General features: G+C 41.1%; 1 protein-coding gene across 1 annotated transcript in view; it reads left to right on the plus strand.

Annotated features, from left to right (window-relative positions):
• LOC129706003 (obscurin-like) overlaps positions 1 to 19,459 on the plus strand; it is a 395,075-nt gene that overhangs the window by 103,481 nt on the left and 272,135 nt on the right. Inside the window, 7 exon segments of the mRNA XM_055649977.1 lie at positions 2,340 to 2,452; positions 4,714 to 4,867; positions 8,197 to 8,358; positions 8,550 to 8,654; positions 12,516 to 12,782; positions 16,162 to 16,431; positions 17,880 to 18,149. Coding sequence (XP_055505952.1) covers positions 2,340 to 2,452; positions 4,714 to 4,867; positions 8,197 to 8,358; positions 8,550 to 8,654; positions 12,516 to 12,782; positions 16,162 to 16,431; positions 17,880 to 18,149 — 1,341 coding nt within the window.

The raw sequence follows: 19,459 nt of genomic DNA on the forward strand, positions 1-19,459 counted from the left end.
ATAGTCATACCAAAAAAGCAACAAGACACACAACTACATAAAAAAATTGACATAAACATCCACCACAGCAGCTCCTCCACATTCCCCACTGTGATGGAAGGCAATAAAGTCTTATCTTCTTTCCTCCCACGGAAATGACGAACCATCCGCAGCCGGCAATTAAGCTCCCGTTAATCATTCCGTTAATTGGGTGCATCGGAACAACCCCATGGTAGCTGAAACAACCCCAGAACATCTTTTCAGGATGTTTGATGAACTGGTCAATGTGGCATTTTTTCACCGGCTCCACGACTGATCTCCGAAGATGTTGGTTACATTGACCCTGAACTAGCAAATGGGGTTTAGTCACTGAATAATACCTTTTCTCCAGTCCTAACGTGTCCAGTTTTTATATTTTAAGGTCCACTGGTATCGATTCTTCTTAATTTCAGTAGTTAGAAGTTACTTTTTCACAGCTCTTCTAGCTATACGACCAACTTCAATGAGGTGTCGATGCACAGTGCTTGTGCATATTGAGAATCCAGTTGCCTCCAAATCTTTCTTCAGGGCATTGCTCGTCTTTCTCAGAATCTTCTTACTTTTCCGAATCAGCAAGGTCTCATCTCATGGAGTCGTCTTCCTTTTGGGGCCACACCTGCCTGTCCTCTTGGGTGATAGTAATCCACCTTTGGACCCATGCTTGATAATCCTGGATACAGAAGTTAGTCTATTTCTCCATCGCCTGTGTACTGATTTATGGCTGTACTGCACGTTTATTCTGTGCTACACTGGGATTGCACTATTGCATCATCCATTCAACTGAAGGCACATTTCACAATAATCACTGAAGAGAGTGCAATAACGAGAACTTTTTTGGAAGATTTAAAGGGTTTCAGAAAAATAAGAGCAAATGGTAGACAAAGAAACTTATCAGATGACAAAATAGCAATATCAGCCTGTGATTCAATTCATTTGCTCAAGGATGTATATTATGATGATAATGATATATTAGAAATATATATTTTAGGTAAGTTTCACACATGCTTCCAGAAAACGAAACATCAGTTTGAATAAAAAAAAGTCTACCCTCCTGCCTTGAAATGTGTTGCTGAAGTTTTAAACTTTCCTATGTGATTTCCTGTTATGATTTCAGCCAATTGTTTTTATCACTTGATTACCATTGACTTCAATTTTATTAAATCTCAAATTTAATCAAATTCTGAGAGAGATACAGAGACTGCAGTTGCTGTAAACTGGAGCAAAAATTAAACTTAACTCGGCGAGTTAAGAAATCAATTGTGGAGTTGTGTGGGGGGGAGGGGGGAAATTGTCAATATTTCCCATCGAGAACTCGAATGCAGAGTCCCAACCCGAAAGGTTGACAACTCCTTTCTTTCCATAGATGCTGGTTGATCTGCTGAGTTTCTATGGCAGTTTTGTTATGTTCAGTTAAATTCTGCCATGAAATTGGGGCTGTGTCATCCTTTCAAAATTCAGTGCATTGGACATTGATTGTCCACAGGAATTATATGATGCAAGTTGGCTGATAATGCAGAACACATCTTGCATTTAAGCAGAGGGACTAATGTCATGGTTTAGAGACTTAAAGTTGGATAAGATGACACAGACACGGAGAATTCTTCAAGAAGACGAAAGTCTTTATTTGCCAACATCAGCTGGAACATTCAGAGACGACAGATCACCTGTCTGTTCTCTAACTGCTCTCCGATTCACAGAAACGAGTAGCTTTTATTTCAGTTCTTTAGCCCCCCATCTCTGCTGCTTTATCTTGCTTGCTGTACTCCTTTCACATCAATCTATCTTCAATTCTAATATTTTCTGCTTCACCACCATTAAATCCCGACCTTGGTTAAATCTTATTAAACTTTACATTTCCCATCCGTATCTCGTCCCTCACTCGCCACCCTTAAATTAACTTCTAATGTCCCAGCTTGTCCTGCCACCATTACGTTTCAGTTAAAGCTAATTAAAGCCAAGGCTACACACACCATTTTACATTGTTACATATTGGCTTATATGTTTACACACAAAGATACAAATGTATTTATTAAGAATACAGATACACTACACAAAAGTAAAATTAAGTAAAAATAAGTAACTTGTTTAGCGCCTTGATTACTAGATAAATGTTAAGTGCTGCAAAACTAACAATCATGTGAGTCTGAGTGCAATAAGCTGATTACATAAAATAGCTGACATTGCTGTCTATGATAAATGTCTTAATTAAGTCTTCTATAACTTCCATACTAATTAGCCATTTACTAAATTTTACCACTTCAGAGGTCAAACTTGTAAGTTTTGCTTTGCACATTGTAGTTATTCACATTTTCTTTTAACAGAACCTCCAGCAACTTTTGTTAAACCGTTAGAGGATATCAAAGTTCCAGAAAAAGATAAAATTGTCTTGGAATGTGAGCTGTCAAGAGCCAACGCAGAAGTTAAATGGTTCAAGGTAAGAAGACGCAAAAATTATCTATTAAGTAAATAGAAGGAATGGATGGCAGCTGTTATGACAGATAGAAAATATACTTAAAAACACTAGAGGCACAGCTGATAATGTATGTTTTGCACTGTTAATACATTGCTCTTCCCAAGTAGTTTCTCCAATGAAATTAGTTTATTTGCACATTGATGTACCCAAGGGCATTTGTTAGATGTTCTGCAAGTGGAAGTAGGTAGTCTCAGTGGTGATAATGGTATAGTTTGGATGCTCACCTAAGGAAGGAAACGAGAGAAAAAGTTTGTAGTTAAACTAAGAACAGAAAATGCTGGAAAGTGCTGGAGTAACTCAGTGAGCTTCAGGTCGATTAGAAATTATGTTTTATATGGTGTCTCATCATAATCAATTCTATTCAGTCTTATTTCATAGGCATTTTGTATCTTTAACTCACCTAATTCTTGATTGACCATATACATCCTCCCAAGATATGGTGCTTCAAATTGAATTTATTTCATAGACACATTATTGATTGCTTGTCCTTGGGTTTTTGAGGCACAATTAACAAGCTGCACCTATGTCCCTCTTCAATTCTACTATCCAAGATTCCACAGATGTGGAACACCATAAAATGTGGAACACCATGAACCCAGAAGTTCATCTATATTCCAATGAATTATTACAAAAGGAAAGGTCATGTAACTTATATAATAACTTGAGCTGTTACCACAGAACTAAATTTCATACATTTGTAGAGTGAAACAGCACCAGGTTCATTCTGTACAGCCCCATCACTAAACTGCTTTCTCTATATCGAGATAATTTCTGACATAAAAATAATGACTGATATGAATGAATAAACTCCAATTAAATTTGTTGCTTTTGCACTAATAATAATTTACGTTCTTGACAATATTAATTTTCCTGGGTAGAAATGTCAAACACTAAAGGGCATAGCATAGGGGTGGTGGAAGCAGACATGATAGTGAAGCTTAAGTGACATTTAGATGGCACATGAATATGCAGGAATATGCAGGTATATGGATCATGTGCAGGGATTAGTTTAATTTAGCATCATGGTCAGCACAAACATCAGGGGCTGAAGGTCATGTTCCCGTATAGGAAGGACCAGCAGATGCTGGTTTAAACCACAAATAGACACAGAAAGCTGAAGTAACAGTGGCTCGGGCAGCATCACTGGAGAAAAGGAATAGGTCATGTTTTGGATCAAGACCCTTCTTTAGGCTGAGAGTCAGGGGAAAGGGAAATGTGAGATATAGATGGTGATTATAGTGAGATATAGAACAAATAAATGAAAGATATGCAAAAAGTAATGATGATCATAAAAACCTGAAGCCCACAATGGTCCATTGTTGGCTGTGGGCTGGATGACAACGAGTTATACAGAGTGATCTGAATGCTTCTTATACATTTCTATCATACCTGCGTCTCTCATCTCTGCAGACAGGTCATTCCAGGCCCCTGACACCCTTTGTAAAAATGTTTTCCTTGCAAATCTCCTTTAAATTTACCATTCCCATCCTAAACTTGTGCCCTCTGATATTTGACATTTCCACATGGGAAAAAGACTCAATTACCTCACCTATTCCTCTCATAATTGTATATACTTCAAACAGGTTGCCATCCAGCCTTTGAAGCCTCAGAGAAAACAATCTAAGATTGTCCTTCTTATAGTTAATGCAGTTTATTCAGGCAACATCATGGTAAACCTCTTCTGCAACATGACTTGGCAAATTTTATATTAAATGACCCACTGGATAAAGACAAGTGTGCCATATATTTTCTTTAGCACCTATCTACTAGTATTGTCACTTTTACGGAACTATGCACTTGCATCCTAAGATCCCTTTGTTAATCAACAACCCCAAGAGTCTGTGGAATTCTCTGCCTCAGAGGGCAGTGGAGGCAGGTTCTCTGGATGCTTTCAAGAGAGAGCTAGATAGGGCACTTAAAAATAGCGAAGTCAGGGGATATGGGGAGAAGGCAGGAATGGGGTACTGATTGGGGATGATCAGCCATGATCACATTGAATGGCGGCGCTGGCTCGAAGGGCCAAATGGCCTACTCCTGCACCTATTGTCTATTGCCTATTGTCTTCCATTTACCGCATACCTTTCTCTTGATGTTGACCTAGAAAAATGTATCATCTCACACTTGTATGGATAAAACAATTAACTGAATGAATGATTTTAAATAATTTTTAGCTGTACATCACTGTAATTCATATCTCATCATTATGATTTCACTTTCGACAGAATAATATTGAGATTAAACCAGGGAAAGGATATAGCATTATATCTAAAGGAAGGAAGAGGAGTCTTATCATTTATCAATGTGGACATGAACATCAAGCACAATACACATGTGATGCAGTGGATAGCAAGTCATCAGCCATGCTTACTGTCCATGGTATGTGGTTAGTAGTTATTGGTCCTTATTTATACTACTGTTAAGTTTTAATAAAGTAATTTCAATATCTATGGTCCCTTGACCTTAAAGATTCCATCTGAAATATAAGATAGTGGACAATTGTACACATGCACATTTGTGTATAGGCATCCCAAGGTATGTGTGGTCAGCCTGCTTTTAATTGCATTTCTTATGCAAAGCAAAGCAAGCACTGGATATTGAGAAAATTCCAAAGAGAATGATATGCAATTCCATACGGATATCAAAAGAAAGAAGTGGATTTATTTTGGTTATATAGAGTCCACAAACCATCTATTCCATGTGCAGGCTAAGAAATTATTAATGTGAGCCATATTGTATCAATCTTCTTCTTCTTTTCGTGTCCATCTTGTTACAAATGTTTACCTTGACCTCGCTGTCATCGTCCGTCCTGAAAAGGGCGCAAGCTTCCGGCTACAATCAGTGGAAGCCATCACTTGTCGCAATAGATGATGGTGGTAGCAGCTCGGGATACTTGCAGTTTCCATCCCCGCGACGTGGACGCTTCTGCTATGGGGTCATTGTATCAATGATAAGCTACAAGAGGATTAAGTGTGTTGCCAGGGAAATGTATGTGTGGCCTCTGCAGCATTGAAGATGATGTTGAGGTTGGGAAAAATATGTGATAAATTCTCGTTAGGTTAAGGTTTCATTTATTCGAGTCAAGATGATAACCTGACAGTAGTCTTCAGGTTTACAGTAAAGTAAAAATGAAAACATAAAAAATAAGAACACAACATCTGGTCCCTCGTGCTTGCTCCATTCTTCGGTAAGTTCATGGTTGAACTTTTATCTCAGTACCATCTCCTGCACTTACTCCACATCTCTTGATTTTTTAAAATCTAAAGAATTAGCTATCTATACCCAGTGACCAAGCTACCACAATGCTCTCGGGCAGAGAATTTCAAAGATTCACATTGTGCTCCGTAAAGATATTTCTCATCATCTACATCGCAAATAGTTGTTTCCATATTTTGAGACTGATTCTAGTTCCCAGTGAATGGAAACCCCTTCGCTGCACCTACCCTGTCTTGCCTTTTTAGAATTTTGAAATAACTATTATATTTCATTTCTTTGTCCAAATCATTGATATAAATTGTGAACAGTTGGCAGCAAGTACTGATCTTTGGGCACTAGTCAAAATCTCCCAACCACAAATCGATTTGTTTAATCCTGCTCTGTGTTTTCCATCAGTTAACCAATTTTTAGTCAATGCCAGCAGATTGCCATGCCCTCTAATATTGTTTAATAATATCTTGTTGGTATCATATCAAAAGCCTTCTCAAAGTCTAAATACAATGTGCCAACTAGTTTATTCTGATCTGCTTTGTTAATTACAACCTCAAAAAAATTCTAACTAAACAGTGAAATAATTGAACAAGATGAAAGGCTTGAGTTGGCTGCACCTATGCTCTCTGGAATTTAGGGGAATAAGAAGTGATCTCTCTCACCTGCAATCATCCTACTTGAAACCATACAGGAAAAGAAAATAGTCAGCTTGTGTAGATCTAGTCAAATTCTTATATAATCTTAACAATCACATTGGTCATGATGACAAAGGCACAAAGCCATAGTTGCTGGAATTTGGAGCAAAAAAAAACTAATTGCTGGAGGAACTCACCATTCTTTAAGCATAATTCTTAACTCTTTTATTATTATTAAATAACAGTAACTGACATGGTAGGTGGCATGCAGGAACAGAAAGAAAGCAGGCGAGCTCTTGGTTTTACAGTGCATTCAGAAAGTATTCAGACTCCTTCACTTTTTCCACATTTTGTTACATTACAGCCTTACTTTAAAATTGATTAAAAACAATTTTTAATCATCAATCTACGCAAAATACCCCAGAATGAAGATGTGAAAGCAGGTCTTTAGACATTTTTGCAAAGTAATTAAAAAAGAAATAACTGAAATATCACATTTACATGTATATTCAGACCCTTTGCTATGACACTCAAAATTGAGCAAAATTGTCCGTAGACCTCCGAGACAGGTGTGTCGAGACACAGATCTGGGGTAGGGTATAAAACAATTTCTGCAGCATTGCACGTCCCGAAGGTCTTAAATGGAAGCACTTTGGAACCATTTGGACTCTTCATAGAGCTGGCCGCCCGGCCAAACTGAGCAATTGGGGGAGAAGGGCCTTAGTCAGGGAGGTGACCAAGAACCTGATGGTCACTCTGACAGAGCTCCAGAGTTCCTCTGTGGAGATGGGAGAAACTTCCAGAAGGACAACTTCTGCAGCACTCCACCAATCAAGCCTTTATGGTAGAGTGGCCAGTCGGAAGTCACTCCTCAGTAAAAGGCACATGACAGCCCGCTTGGAGTGTGCCAGAAGGAACCTAAAGGACTCTCAGACCATCAGAAACAAGATTATCTGGTCTGATTAAACTAAGATTGAACTCTTTGGCCTGAATGCCAAGTGTCACGTCTGGAGGAAACCAGGCACCGCTCATCACCTGGCCAATACCATACCTACAGTGAAGCATGGTGGTGGCAGCAGCACGCTGTGGGGATGTTTTTAAGTGGCAGGAACTGAGAGACTAGTCAGGATCGAGGGAAAGATGAACGGAGCAAAGTACAGAGAGATCCTTGATGAAAACCTGCTCCAGAGCGTTCAGGACTTCAGACTGGGGCAGAGGTTCGCCTTCCAACAGGACAACGACCCTCAGCACACAGCCAAGACAACATAGGAGTGGCTTTGTGACAAGTCTGTGAATGTCCTTGAGTGGCCCAGCCAGAACCTGGACTTGAACCCGATCGAACATCTCTGGAGGGACCTGAAATAGCTGTGCATTGACACTCCCCCATCCAACCTGACAATGTTTGTGAGGATCTGCTGTGAAGAATGATTCAAATACAGGTGTGCCAAGCTTGTAGTCATACCCAACAAGCTGTAATCTTGAGACTGTAATTGCTGCCAAAGGTGCCTCAACAAAGTACAGAGTAAAGGGTCTGAATATTGACTGAAGCGTGATATTTTTAATTACTTTACAAAAATGTCTAAACACCTGTTTTCGCTTTTTTATTATAGGGTATTGTGAGTAGATTAATGATTTTAAAAAAATGAATTTAATCCATTAGAATAAGGCTGTAACGTAATAAAATGTGGAAAAAATGAAGGGGTCTGAATACTTCCTGAATGCACTGTATATATTAGCTTCATAGTTTCTGAATATTTCTAGTGGTTAAATTGTTACTGAAGTGATGGCAAGAAATGTTATGGAGGTAAATTCAAGCACCGAGTAGAAATATAACTTCATTTTCTTCTTTTGTACGTCTTTCTTTAGCTCGTGATATCAAAGTAGTCCAGCCACTGGAAGACCTTGAAGTGATTGAAAAGGAGAATGCCACCTTCTTATGTGAAATTTCACATGATGAAGTTGATATTCAATGGTTTAAGAATGATGTGAAAATCAAGGCTGGGGAAAACGTGAAGTTTCGTCAGGAAGGTAGGATCTTTTTTACTGCATTTTGATTTGATTTTCCAAATTATTTTAAAGTACAATTTGTTAAAATTGCTATTATCCAAATGCATGCTTCAAAAAAGAACCAGATAATGGATGCTCTAGAGCCCATTATGCCATACAGATTTTGTTTTTTTCATGTTGACATAGAGTATAACCAAATGTATTGTTTATAGGAAGGAAACATATTCTAATCTTTAAATCCATAAAACCTGAAGATGCTGCAGTGATCAAGTTTGTTGCTGAAACTGCTACTAGTCAAGCTTTCCTTCGAATTAAAGGTAAGAATTCTTGGAGAAGCATTATTAATTTTGAGAGTGAAGTACCACTGCTGGCAAATTCATTTCACTTGCACTTTATGTGCAGGTAACAAATAAATCTGATTGATTGATTGATTGAAGGCTCTTGCACTACAATCCTGCCTTAATTTTCTTTACAAAATTGAATTATTTTTTAGAGAATGAAATTTAAAAATTTACTAAAAGAAAAGTAAATAAGTAAGTTCCAGAAAGCCATGTATGTTTGACTTTTTGATATGTTGGGTTTGTTTTCCCTGGAGCGAAGGAAGTTGCGGTGGTCACCTGATAGAGCTATATATATAATTAGAAGAGGCAGATTCTTTTTTCCCCATGGTAAAAGAGGTATCAAAAGGTTTAAGGTGAGAGTCAGGAGTGTAACGGGGATTTTAGGGGAATTTTCTGTAAACACAGGGACTGGTTGATATCTGGAACACACTAAGTCGGGAAAACCACTATGTTTAAGAAGCATTTAGACAACACTTAAATAGGTGAGCCACAAATGGATACGGACCGAATGCAGTATAACAGACATAACAGACATCTGGATTGCCTGAACATCTATCATCATTAATACCTGTGATCAGGGCCGGCCTTAGGAGGTGCGGGGCCCAATTGGGAATTTTTTTTGTTGAAATATAAATAAATAATTTTAAATGAGTCGCGTATCGTGAGTAACATGACAATTCGGGGGAGAGTTCCTTTCACAGCCTGTGGGGAGTCTAGCCAGGGGTTAAATTGTGAGGAGGGAATGAGCGTTGAGAAGGAGGGGGTCGGGTTCATGCCAGTAACACTCACTCACCGCTGCGGGCGCCACCGCATTGTGGCCGCTTGCCATCAGCTGCTAGCAATGAGGGATAGACTTGGCTATACCTCAGTACAGCAACATCGTTCTTGATGCTGCTGTATTGAGGGATAACGAAGTATATCCTTCTTGGCTAACAACCTAACCTTCGGCCTCCAAGATGCAGGTACATTTTCCAGCAATGTTACAAAATTTTGAGATTTAAAAAATCAAGTCTGCAATTTTATCTAACTCGGAAATTGAAGATAGACAAAAGCTGGAGTAGCTCAGCAGGACAGGCAGCGCAGCGACTTTGGAGAGAAGACCCTTCTTCAGACTGAACTGGACTCTCGTCGGTGAGAGCACTTGTGATTGTCTGAAGAAGGGGTCTCGACCAGAAAAGCAACCCTCTCCCCAGAGCCCCTGCCCGTCCCGCTGAGCCACCACAGACAGGGAGTTGAAGGTAGACACAGGGGGGTCCACCTTCAACTTCAGAGTCAAACAAAAAACACAGAGTGTTGGAGAAATTCAGCGGGCAAGGCAGCACCCGCGGAGGGAACATATCACTTATCAGGAGCCGCCACGGGCCAGGACTCTTTCCCCCCCCCCCCCCCCCCCCCCCCCAACAAAAAGAAACCGCAGATGCAGCCATCACCGCAAAACGTAGAAGAAAGAACTGTAGATGCGTGAAAATCGAAGGTAGACTAAAATGCTGGAGAAACTCAGCGGGTGTAAGGCAGCATCTATGGAGCGAATGAAATAGCCGGGTCTGAAGAAGGGTTTCGACCCGAAACGTTGCATATTTCCTTCGCTACATAGATGCTGCCTCGCCTAAGTTTCTCTCCAGCATTTTTGTCTACCGCAAAACGTCAATGATTCCGGGAATGCCGAGAGAGCAAGAGAGAGAGGTGGGGAACGGGAGAGGGAGAGAGAGCACACGGGAGAGATAGAGCGCACGGGAGAGAGAGGGAGGGAGAGAGCGAAAGACAGAGAGACACAACGTGGGTCGGTAGGTAAATTGAAACTGCTGCAGACCAAGAAGAAGTTCTCACTCATGATCAAAGATCTTATATCGGAGCTATAAGATCTTTGCTCATGATGGTGAGTTTTAAGAAATTCAATGTGTCATTAATGCATCAATCTACATTTTCCTCAGTAAAATGTAATTATGTTTTGAAGAAGTGTTAATGACGCCGCGTGAATTGTATTCAAAGGAACGCAGCGTCATTAATACTTCTTCTAAAACACAATTACACATTTACTGAGGAATGCGGATCCATGCATTGATGACGCATTGGATAACGACTTGTTAATACAAGTGCTACAGTCGTTAACACATCGTTTGTGTCTGATAGCTGTACAGCGCCTGTATTCCATGTACAAAACCATGTAAGTTTTGTATAAAAAATCCATATGACGAATGTTTCTTTTTCATCTTTATTTAACAAAGCGAATTTGTATTTCCATATGAAATACGGAAAATTAACGCGGGGCCCCCCATGGGCGCGGGGCCCAATTTGCAAAAATCGGTCCAATCGGCCTAGCGCCGGCCCTGCCTGTGATGCTTGGCCGCTCAATCTTAAAACATCAAGACTAATTTAATGAGAATGTTGATGAATTCCAGGAGGTAATTTACCCCAAACACAATTTGTTCCTGGATTCAGAAGTGGATATACATTACCTTTAATCCCAGGAGTCTGCCTAAGAAGAAAGACTAAGATTGATTTGAGATCCTGGCCTGAGCAGTCTTGGCATAAATGAATATGTCGTTGGAGAATATGTGCTTCTTAGTAACACTCTCAAAAACACCTTCCATTAATTTGCCATCAAGAGTGCTTAATTGTCAAATGCACAGGGGCTGGAACAATGAGATTCTTGAAATTGCAGAAATTGTATTTAGCTTTGTTGCTGTTTCTGTAAGATGGAAGCATTCAAATTGGCTGAAGTTGACCTCTGTGATGGTTCCTCTCTGGACTTGGATGTTAGTTGAAATCTCTCAGTGACTTCTCTACTTGCTTACGCACTGTACCACCATTGTACATTTTTGAAGTACACAGAAATGCATTTAGAGATATGAGATCATCAAATTAGTTAACGATCAATTTATGTAATTTTTATATTTAAATTGGAACTATATAGAAAGAAATATAGTGAAATTCGACTTGGGGTAATGTAGAACAAGTAATATCAACTTGTTTGTCAATGGAAATAAATAGTTGGGTCGTATAAAATGGATAGTTTTCTATAATCGCTTACCAAGCCACGCAGTTGTATAGGGCTCTGGTAAGACCACATCTGGAGTATTGCGTACAGTTTTGGTCTCCTAATTTGAGAAAGCACATCCTTGTTATTGAGGCAGTACAGAGTAGGTTCACAAGATTGATCCCTGGAATGGCGGGACTGTCATATGAGGAAAGATTGAAAAGGCTAGGCTTGTATTCACTGGAGTTTAGAAGGATGAGGGGGAATCTTATTGAAACATATACAATTATAAAAGGACTGGACAAGCTAGATGTAGGAAAAATGTTCCCAATGTTGGGCGAGTCCAGAACCAGGGGCCACAGTCTTAGAATAAAGGGAAGGCCATTTAAGACTGAGGTGAGAAAAAACTTTTTCATCCAGAGAGTTGTGAATTTATGGAAATCCCTGCCACAGAGGGCAGTGGAGGCCAAATCACTGGATGGATTTAAGAGAGAGTTAGAGCTCTAGGGGCTAGTGAGATCAAGGGATATGGGGAGAAGGCAGGCACGGGTTCTTGATTGGGGACGATCAGCCATGATCACAATGAATGGCGGTGCTGGCTCGAAGGGCTGAACGGCCTCCTCCTGCACCCATTTTCTATGTTTTCAGTTCCAGTGTAAATAAGGATGGGCAATAGATTCTAGTGGTGCCAGTGATTCTGTCCCATGGATGAATAACAAAAATTGTAATGAAAATGACTATTTTTGTCCATCTTTATAACTGTATCTTTTTAATTCTGGATTAGAATACCTGACTGGCATTTGGCATAATTTCATAGCTTCAATGTTCAAATCAAACTACTGTTCAAATATGTTTTTCAGAATTGCCAGTTACAATTGTGAAACCCTTGAGAGAGAAAATTGGCATGGAGAAGCACCGTGTCTTTTTTGAATGCAAGGTTTCCAGACGAAATGCTGTGGTCAAATGGTATAATAATGGAAAGGAGATTCATCCCTCTGAAAAGTATGAGATTGTGAGTGAAGATTTGTACAGGAAGCTCGTAATAAATAATATTGCTTTTGAAGATGAAGGCAACTACATGTGTGACGCAGGAGATGACAAAAGCACAGCAATGTTATACGTTGAAGGTAATGATATGCTTTAAAATAGGTTTTAGAAGCATTAATTTTGAAATGTTCTATTTGTATCCAGGAAGAGTGGAACTAAAAATGTTTTAAATCAAGTAATTTTTTATGGTTTTGTTTATAAAATACCCTAATGCTTGGTTAAATAGGACAGTACGTGGTTTGCAACTATTCTATATGAATTGCTATCATTGCTATTAATGTTTTAAATCCACATTGGTTCTTGATCCCCTCTTTAGGTTCTTTTATTTCCATAAACCACATTGGTTCTTGATTCTCTTTTTAGGTTCTTTTAAATACACATTGGTTCTTGATCCCCTCTTTACGTTGTTTTATTTCCATAAACCATGATGTTTTAATAAAGTGGGTGAGTGGGTAAACTCCTATACGGCTCTAACTGCCAAATGAGAGGATCATGAGAGAAGCTGGGGTTGATACATCCTCCAGTTTTTGTAGCTTTTGGTTTGCAAATGTACTGTTTAAAAGAAAGAACAGAACAAAAAAAATGTGGGAGCGTGTTGGTAATGGTGATAGTGAGATAAATCGGCAGGTATTCTGGTTGTGAAGAAACATAGAAACATAGAAATTAGGTGCAGGAGTAGGCCATTCGGCCCTTCGAGCCTGCACCACCATTCAATATGATCATGGCTGATCATCCAACTCAGTATCCTGTACCTGCCTTCTCTCCATACCCCCTGATCCCTTTAGCCACAAGGGCCACATCTAACTCCCTCTTAAATATAGCCAATGAACTGGCCTCAACTACCTTCTGCGGGAGAGAATTCCAGAGATTCACCACTCTCTGTGTGAAAAAAGTTTTCCTCATCTCAGTCCTAGAGGATTTCCTCTTTATCCTTAAACTGTGACCCCTTGTTCTGGACTTCCCCAACATCGGGAACAATCTTCCTGCATCTAGCCTGTCCAACCACTTAAGAATTTTGTAAGTTTCTATAAGATCCCCCCTCAATCTTCTAAAACAGCCAGAAGAAAATGAAAATATAACATAAATTTATTATTGAAGAACAGGAGATGAGTGAAAGAATCTCCCCCCCCCCCCCCCCCCCCCCCCCTAGATTTAGTTTAGTTTAATTTAGTTTAGTTTAGAGATACAGCGTGGAAACAGGGACTTCTGCCCACTGAGTTCGTGCCAACCAGCGATCTGTACACCAACACGATCCTACACACATTAGGACAATTTATTACCATACCAAGCCAATTAACCTACAAACCTGGATATCTTTGGAGTGTGGGAGGAAACGGCCGATTTCGGAGAAAACCCATGCAGGTCACGTGGAGAACGTACAAACTCTGAAAAACAAGTGCCCATAGTCAGGATCGAACCCGGGCCTCTGGCACTGTAAGGCAACAAATCTACCGCTGTGCCACCATGCTGCCCCTAGGTATGATAATATTTGAAAGACATTTGAACAGGAACATGGATAAGAACTTATTGAGATATATGTGGCTAATGCAGACAAGCTAAATTGGGCATCTTTGTTGGCCAAATTGGACCAAAGTATCTATATCCATGCTGTATTGCTCTGACTATGACTCTTAAGATAAAGTTTGGGCCTGCTCAGGCTTTGGAATTCTGTAAGACTCACTTTTTGACACAGTTTGTGTTGAATAAACTCTGTCAGAACTGAACAAAATAGAAAGCAAACCATGATGGTGGAGGGGTGTTTGTGGGGGCGGAAGGGGGTCAAATGAGTGGAACAAAGTGAATATTGTGGAGAGAGAGTGATCTGGCAACTTAATATGGCATTTAAACATCAGATTCATCTTTGTCTGTGTTATGTAATGGTAATAAACAAGTTTGGTATTCCGTAAAACGCAAGGAATCATGGGATTTGTCAAAGGTCATTCACCATAAAGAAAAACCGAACGAAGCACTGGCTGAAGAAACTGTGTATAAATTCTTATCTTTATTCATAATTTATGTGTAAATATATATTTCATCTGAGGAACGGGGGTGCCATGTGGTCACATTATAGGAAAATTAATGTATTCCAGACTGGAACACAATGATGATAGTTTCTGAGTCAAACAATTCTGTTAATTTCAAGGCTATGGAATTCTTCAGCCTCATCTATGAATACCAATGAGCATTGAAATTCTCGATTCCAGAGAGACTCCCATAAATGGTTAGCTCCTCATCCCCCCCCCCCCCCCCCCCCCCCCCCCAAAGGAACAGGTAGCAGGAGAGTGGAGTGTAACAGCAAGAGAGATGGGGCAGATGCGAGTGGGAGACGGGCGAGCGTGCACACGGACCTGTGCCCCATCTGCAGCCAGGATCCAGCCCCGGTCCCCGGCGCCATGGGCGCCGCCGAGCCCCTGCTGGGCCATCCCCCCCCCGGGTGTCCCGTACCCGCTTGGGGGGCGCCGGAGACATCCCAGCGGCCATAGGCCCACAGCCTGCGCGGAGAAGAAGCGCCCCCAGCTCAACGGCTTGTCCCACATGCCGTTGACTGCACCATGGGCCCCAGGTCCACAGTCAGCACAGAGAAGAAGCACCAACTCCCACCCAACCCCGTTCCAACTCCCTAAGAACGCTCTCCCTGACTGGCGGGGAACGCCAGCGGCTGCCAGCCAACCCCCCCGGCGCAGGCGAAAGCGCCGGACTGGCCGGACGCCCGCAGCCCCAGCTCCACGATGTTGGGAGTCGGCGGCCACAGCGCCCCAGAGCTTACTGCACGGCGACCCGGTAAGGCATTGCCCACTCCCCGCCTCTCTGATCAGGTAGGGGACTAAGAATTAAAGGTTCCCCCTTCACCCCCACACCCCCCCTTCACATAAAAGCCCTCCAAACTAACTGACTAACATTTAAGCAATGATTTACAGATGTTTAAGTGTCTCCCCGGTCTCCGGGGAGGAGGCAGCCGCTACAGTAGTACAGACCTCGGTTGACCGTGGGTCGTTTGGGGCCAAGTTTGACGCCAAACGCGAGCTTTGGTGTGCAGGCGACATCCTGGAAAAAATGTCCGGTTTTCGGAGCTTTGCGGTTTCCGGAACTCCGGATAAAAGGTTGTGCACCTGTACAAGATTTTGCCCTTCATAATCTTATACACTTATATCTGGTCACTGTTTTCTATCGTTCCAGGGAAAACAAACCCTGTTTATCCAATCACTTTCCATAACTAAAGTCCTCCAATCTAAGCAACATTCTGCACTCTTCAGCACAGTCACATCCTTCTTATAGTTTGGTAACCAGAATTACACACAATATTCAAAGTTCAGTCCAACAAATGTTTTACAAAGTTGCACCATGATATTCAAACTCAAATTGTATGCCCCAACCAAGCATGCCATGTTTCTTCTTAATGTATAAATGTTCATAGTGGAATATTCACTTAAGCTTTTGCTAAATATGCCTTATTGACAGATCAATCAATTACCATCATTAAGCCGATATCTGATGTGGAAGTGACAGAGCCAAATGACGCCTGCCTCGAATGTGAGATTTCAGTTGCTGATGTGAAACCTCCAAAATGGTTACTAAATGGTGAAGTTCTTCATCCTTCTGAAAATGTGGACATTGAGCATTGTGGTACTATTCATCGTCTAATTCTTAAAAATACACATTGCAAGATGACTGGCATTGTACAGTTTACTGCTGGGAAATCAAAATCTGAAGCAAGGCTAACCATTAAAGGTATTCATACACGAAAGAGACTTGAATATAAGCGTGTGGTTTTACAGACACAGACAGTATTTGTTCATAACCTGAAAATTCCTTTGTCTCCACAGATGCTGTGTAACCTGTTGAGTTCTTTCAGCAATTTATATTTTACAACAGTATCTAGTACTTTGCTGTCATAACCCTGTTGTTCATAGTTTCTAACATGACAAGCTATTGGTGAAATAAAAATCAGAACTTCAAAGCAACTTTGAATCTATTTGTCACTGTTTGTCTTCTAAATTGAGTCAAAAAATGGGAGGATTTTAAATTTAGAACAATGGGGTTTAAATCAAAAAAGGACACAAAATGCTGGATTAACTCAGCAGGTCAGGCAGCATCTCTGGAGAACATGGACAGGTGATGTTTTGGGTTCGGACCCTTCTTCAGATGGAATAATTTGAAGAAGGAATAATGAATTAAAGCAAGAACTGACATGCTTAGGATTAAAGAAGGCAAAACTTTGTTATTCTATTATCAAAGCAATTTTAAAAACAGTGATAAGTGCAGCAATGTTTGATTAGATACACTAAGGTATACCCACCCAATATAATCCCAAAATAAGATTCCAACTGATCCTTCCCCATTAGCCCTAGATTATCTGCTTTTATATCCATGTTTTGTCCACCTCTGGTTCAGTCATTTACAACTGCGGCACAGTGATGCAGCAGTAATGTTACTGCCTTATAGTGTCAGAGACCTGAGTTTGATCCTGACTTTGGGTGCTGTCTATACGGAGTTCTCCCGTTCTCCCTGTAACCACGTGTATTTTCTCCGGATGCTCCAGTTTCCTCCTGCATTCCAAAAACGTACAGGTTTGTAGGTTAATTGGCCTCTGTAAATTGTCCCTAGTGTCAAAAGGCGTGTTCACGCTGTATCTCTAAACTATATTAAACTAAACTGAGATGGTGCATGTTTTTTCCAAAATAAATTATCCCAATGTTCTTTCTGCTGGATTCAAATTTAACTTCATAAAGTTGAGTTAATCCAAAACTCAGCGACAAATCATATTTTTTCAACATCACTATGTTTGCATATGTACATTGACTCAAAATCAGGGAACAACTTGATTTTAAAATTCCCATTTTCAAGATCCTCCATGGGCTTGGGACGTGGAGATTATTATATGTGTGATTTCCTTCAGTCTTATAACCCTTTGAGATCTCTTGAGTGCCTCTTTTCTAATCTCCTTATACCCGTTTTCTTTCACCCCATTATTAGCAGTAGTTACAAGTCCAGGCCTGAAGTTCTCCCATTCAACGCCTCTTCTAAAGATATTAAACAATCCATCTCTCCAACCAAGCTTTTGGTCAAATCTCTATGTAAAGATGCACGTTGTGCCATTATCTTGTGAATCACTTACAAATTGAATAATTACAAGCTGTTGGTTAATTGCTATAATTGCAAATTAACTAATTTTTCAGAGCCTCCATCAAAGGTAGTGAGAGAACTACAGAACATTACAGTGGAAGAGAAGACCTTGTCTATTACTTTGAGCTGTGAGTTCACACCTACTCCCAAGGTAGTCAGATGGTACAAAGACCTGAGCTTAATTGAATCTTCTGATCGATTCAAATTCATGCAAACTAAGAATGTGACAGAGCTTATGATTTCACATCTCATCCCTGAAGATTCTGGTGAATATCGTTGCAAATCTAGTAATGCACAGACCACAGCCACACTCACAGTTGAAGGTAAGAATTTTCAACTTATGTTCATGAAATAAGAAAAACGACGACATACAACGCAGGTCACGCCGCTTCTGTGCGAAGAGAAAAATAATTAACATCTATACTATTACTAAAACTCTCATCTTGTCCTCTTCCGGTTTGCGTTTTTAAATTTACCCTATATAGCTAGGATTTTTTCGCCACCTTACTCACCGTTCTCCTGTGCTCCAAGCGCACCAAGTTTTGTTCCGATCGGTGAAATATTACGAACTTTATTTGTCTGTTATTCGCTGGAACGGCGATGCCCCTTCCTGCACCTGTTGTCAATCAAGGCGCCACGAATAAAGCTGAAGGGGGGGGGGGGGGGGGAAGTGAGGGCTGTGTTTTGCAGGTCGGGGCTGGCTGTGTTCGTGGGCGGGGGAGGGCTGTGAGCGCGACAGGTGGTGAGTGCGGTCGGAGCCGGGGCCGGGAACCGGTGAGCCCACATACCCCCTTCCCAAACCCCCCCCCCCACCACAACCCCCTCCCCACACCCCCCCCCCCCCACACCCCCTCCCCACACACCCCCCCCCACCATACACCCCCCTCCCACACACCCCAGCTGCCCCACACCCCCTCCCTTCCCCCACATCCCCCCCCCCCTCCTCCGCATCTCCGGTGAGGTAAGAAACTGAAAAAAAGTGTCCCCCGACCCCCTCCCCCACCCTCCACATAAAACAAACGGGAGAACATTTACACAAACTTTTAACACAAACTAAAATTTAAGACAAAAAAGACAAAAAAACAGACAGACTGTTGGCAGGGCTGCCAATTGTGCGGCTCCCCTGGTGGTGGGGTGAGGCTTAGTGTTGGAGCATTTGACTGCAGATCAAGATGTCTCTGTTCATATCCATTTGCCAGCTTTCTGTCGGCATGGGCAAGGTGGACAGAAGGACGTGTTTGTGTGCTGTGTAGCTCTATGACTAAGTAGAGGGCTAGGATGGATAGGATTTTTCTCAGAGCTGGATTAGACATAATGGGCTTAATGGTGAAGTTCTCTGTTTTAAGGAAGTATGGAAATTTGACTCCATGTTGGTTTCCAGTAGAGCAATCCCAATAACCATATTCTAATCTTCTGTTTGTCCCTGAAATTTCCCCTGTGGATTAATTTCTATTTGATTATTCATGAGTCATTTGCAGTAGCCACTTGGCCTGCACATCTTTGGGGTGAGGGAAAAAACTGAGTAAGAGGTAAACTCAAGGTAAGAGACAACACTCAAGGTCAGGATTAGAATTGAGTTCCTAGTGTTGAGTCTGCAGCACCAGTTGCTGTCCCGCCGTCCTGTCTATTTTGA

This window comes from Leucoraja erinacea, chromosome 2, assembly GCF_028641065.1.
Source record: "Leucoraja erinacea ecotype New England chromosome 2, Leri_hhj_1, whole genome shotgun sequence".
In the NCBI taxonomy this organism is placed as follows: domain Eukaryota; kingdom Metazoa; phylum Chordata; class Chondrichthyes; order Rajiformes; family Rajidae; genus Leucoraja; species Leucoraja erinaceus.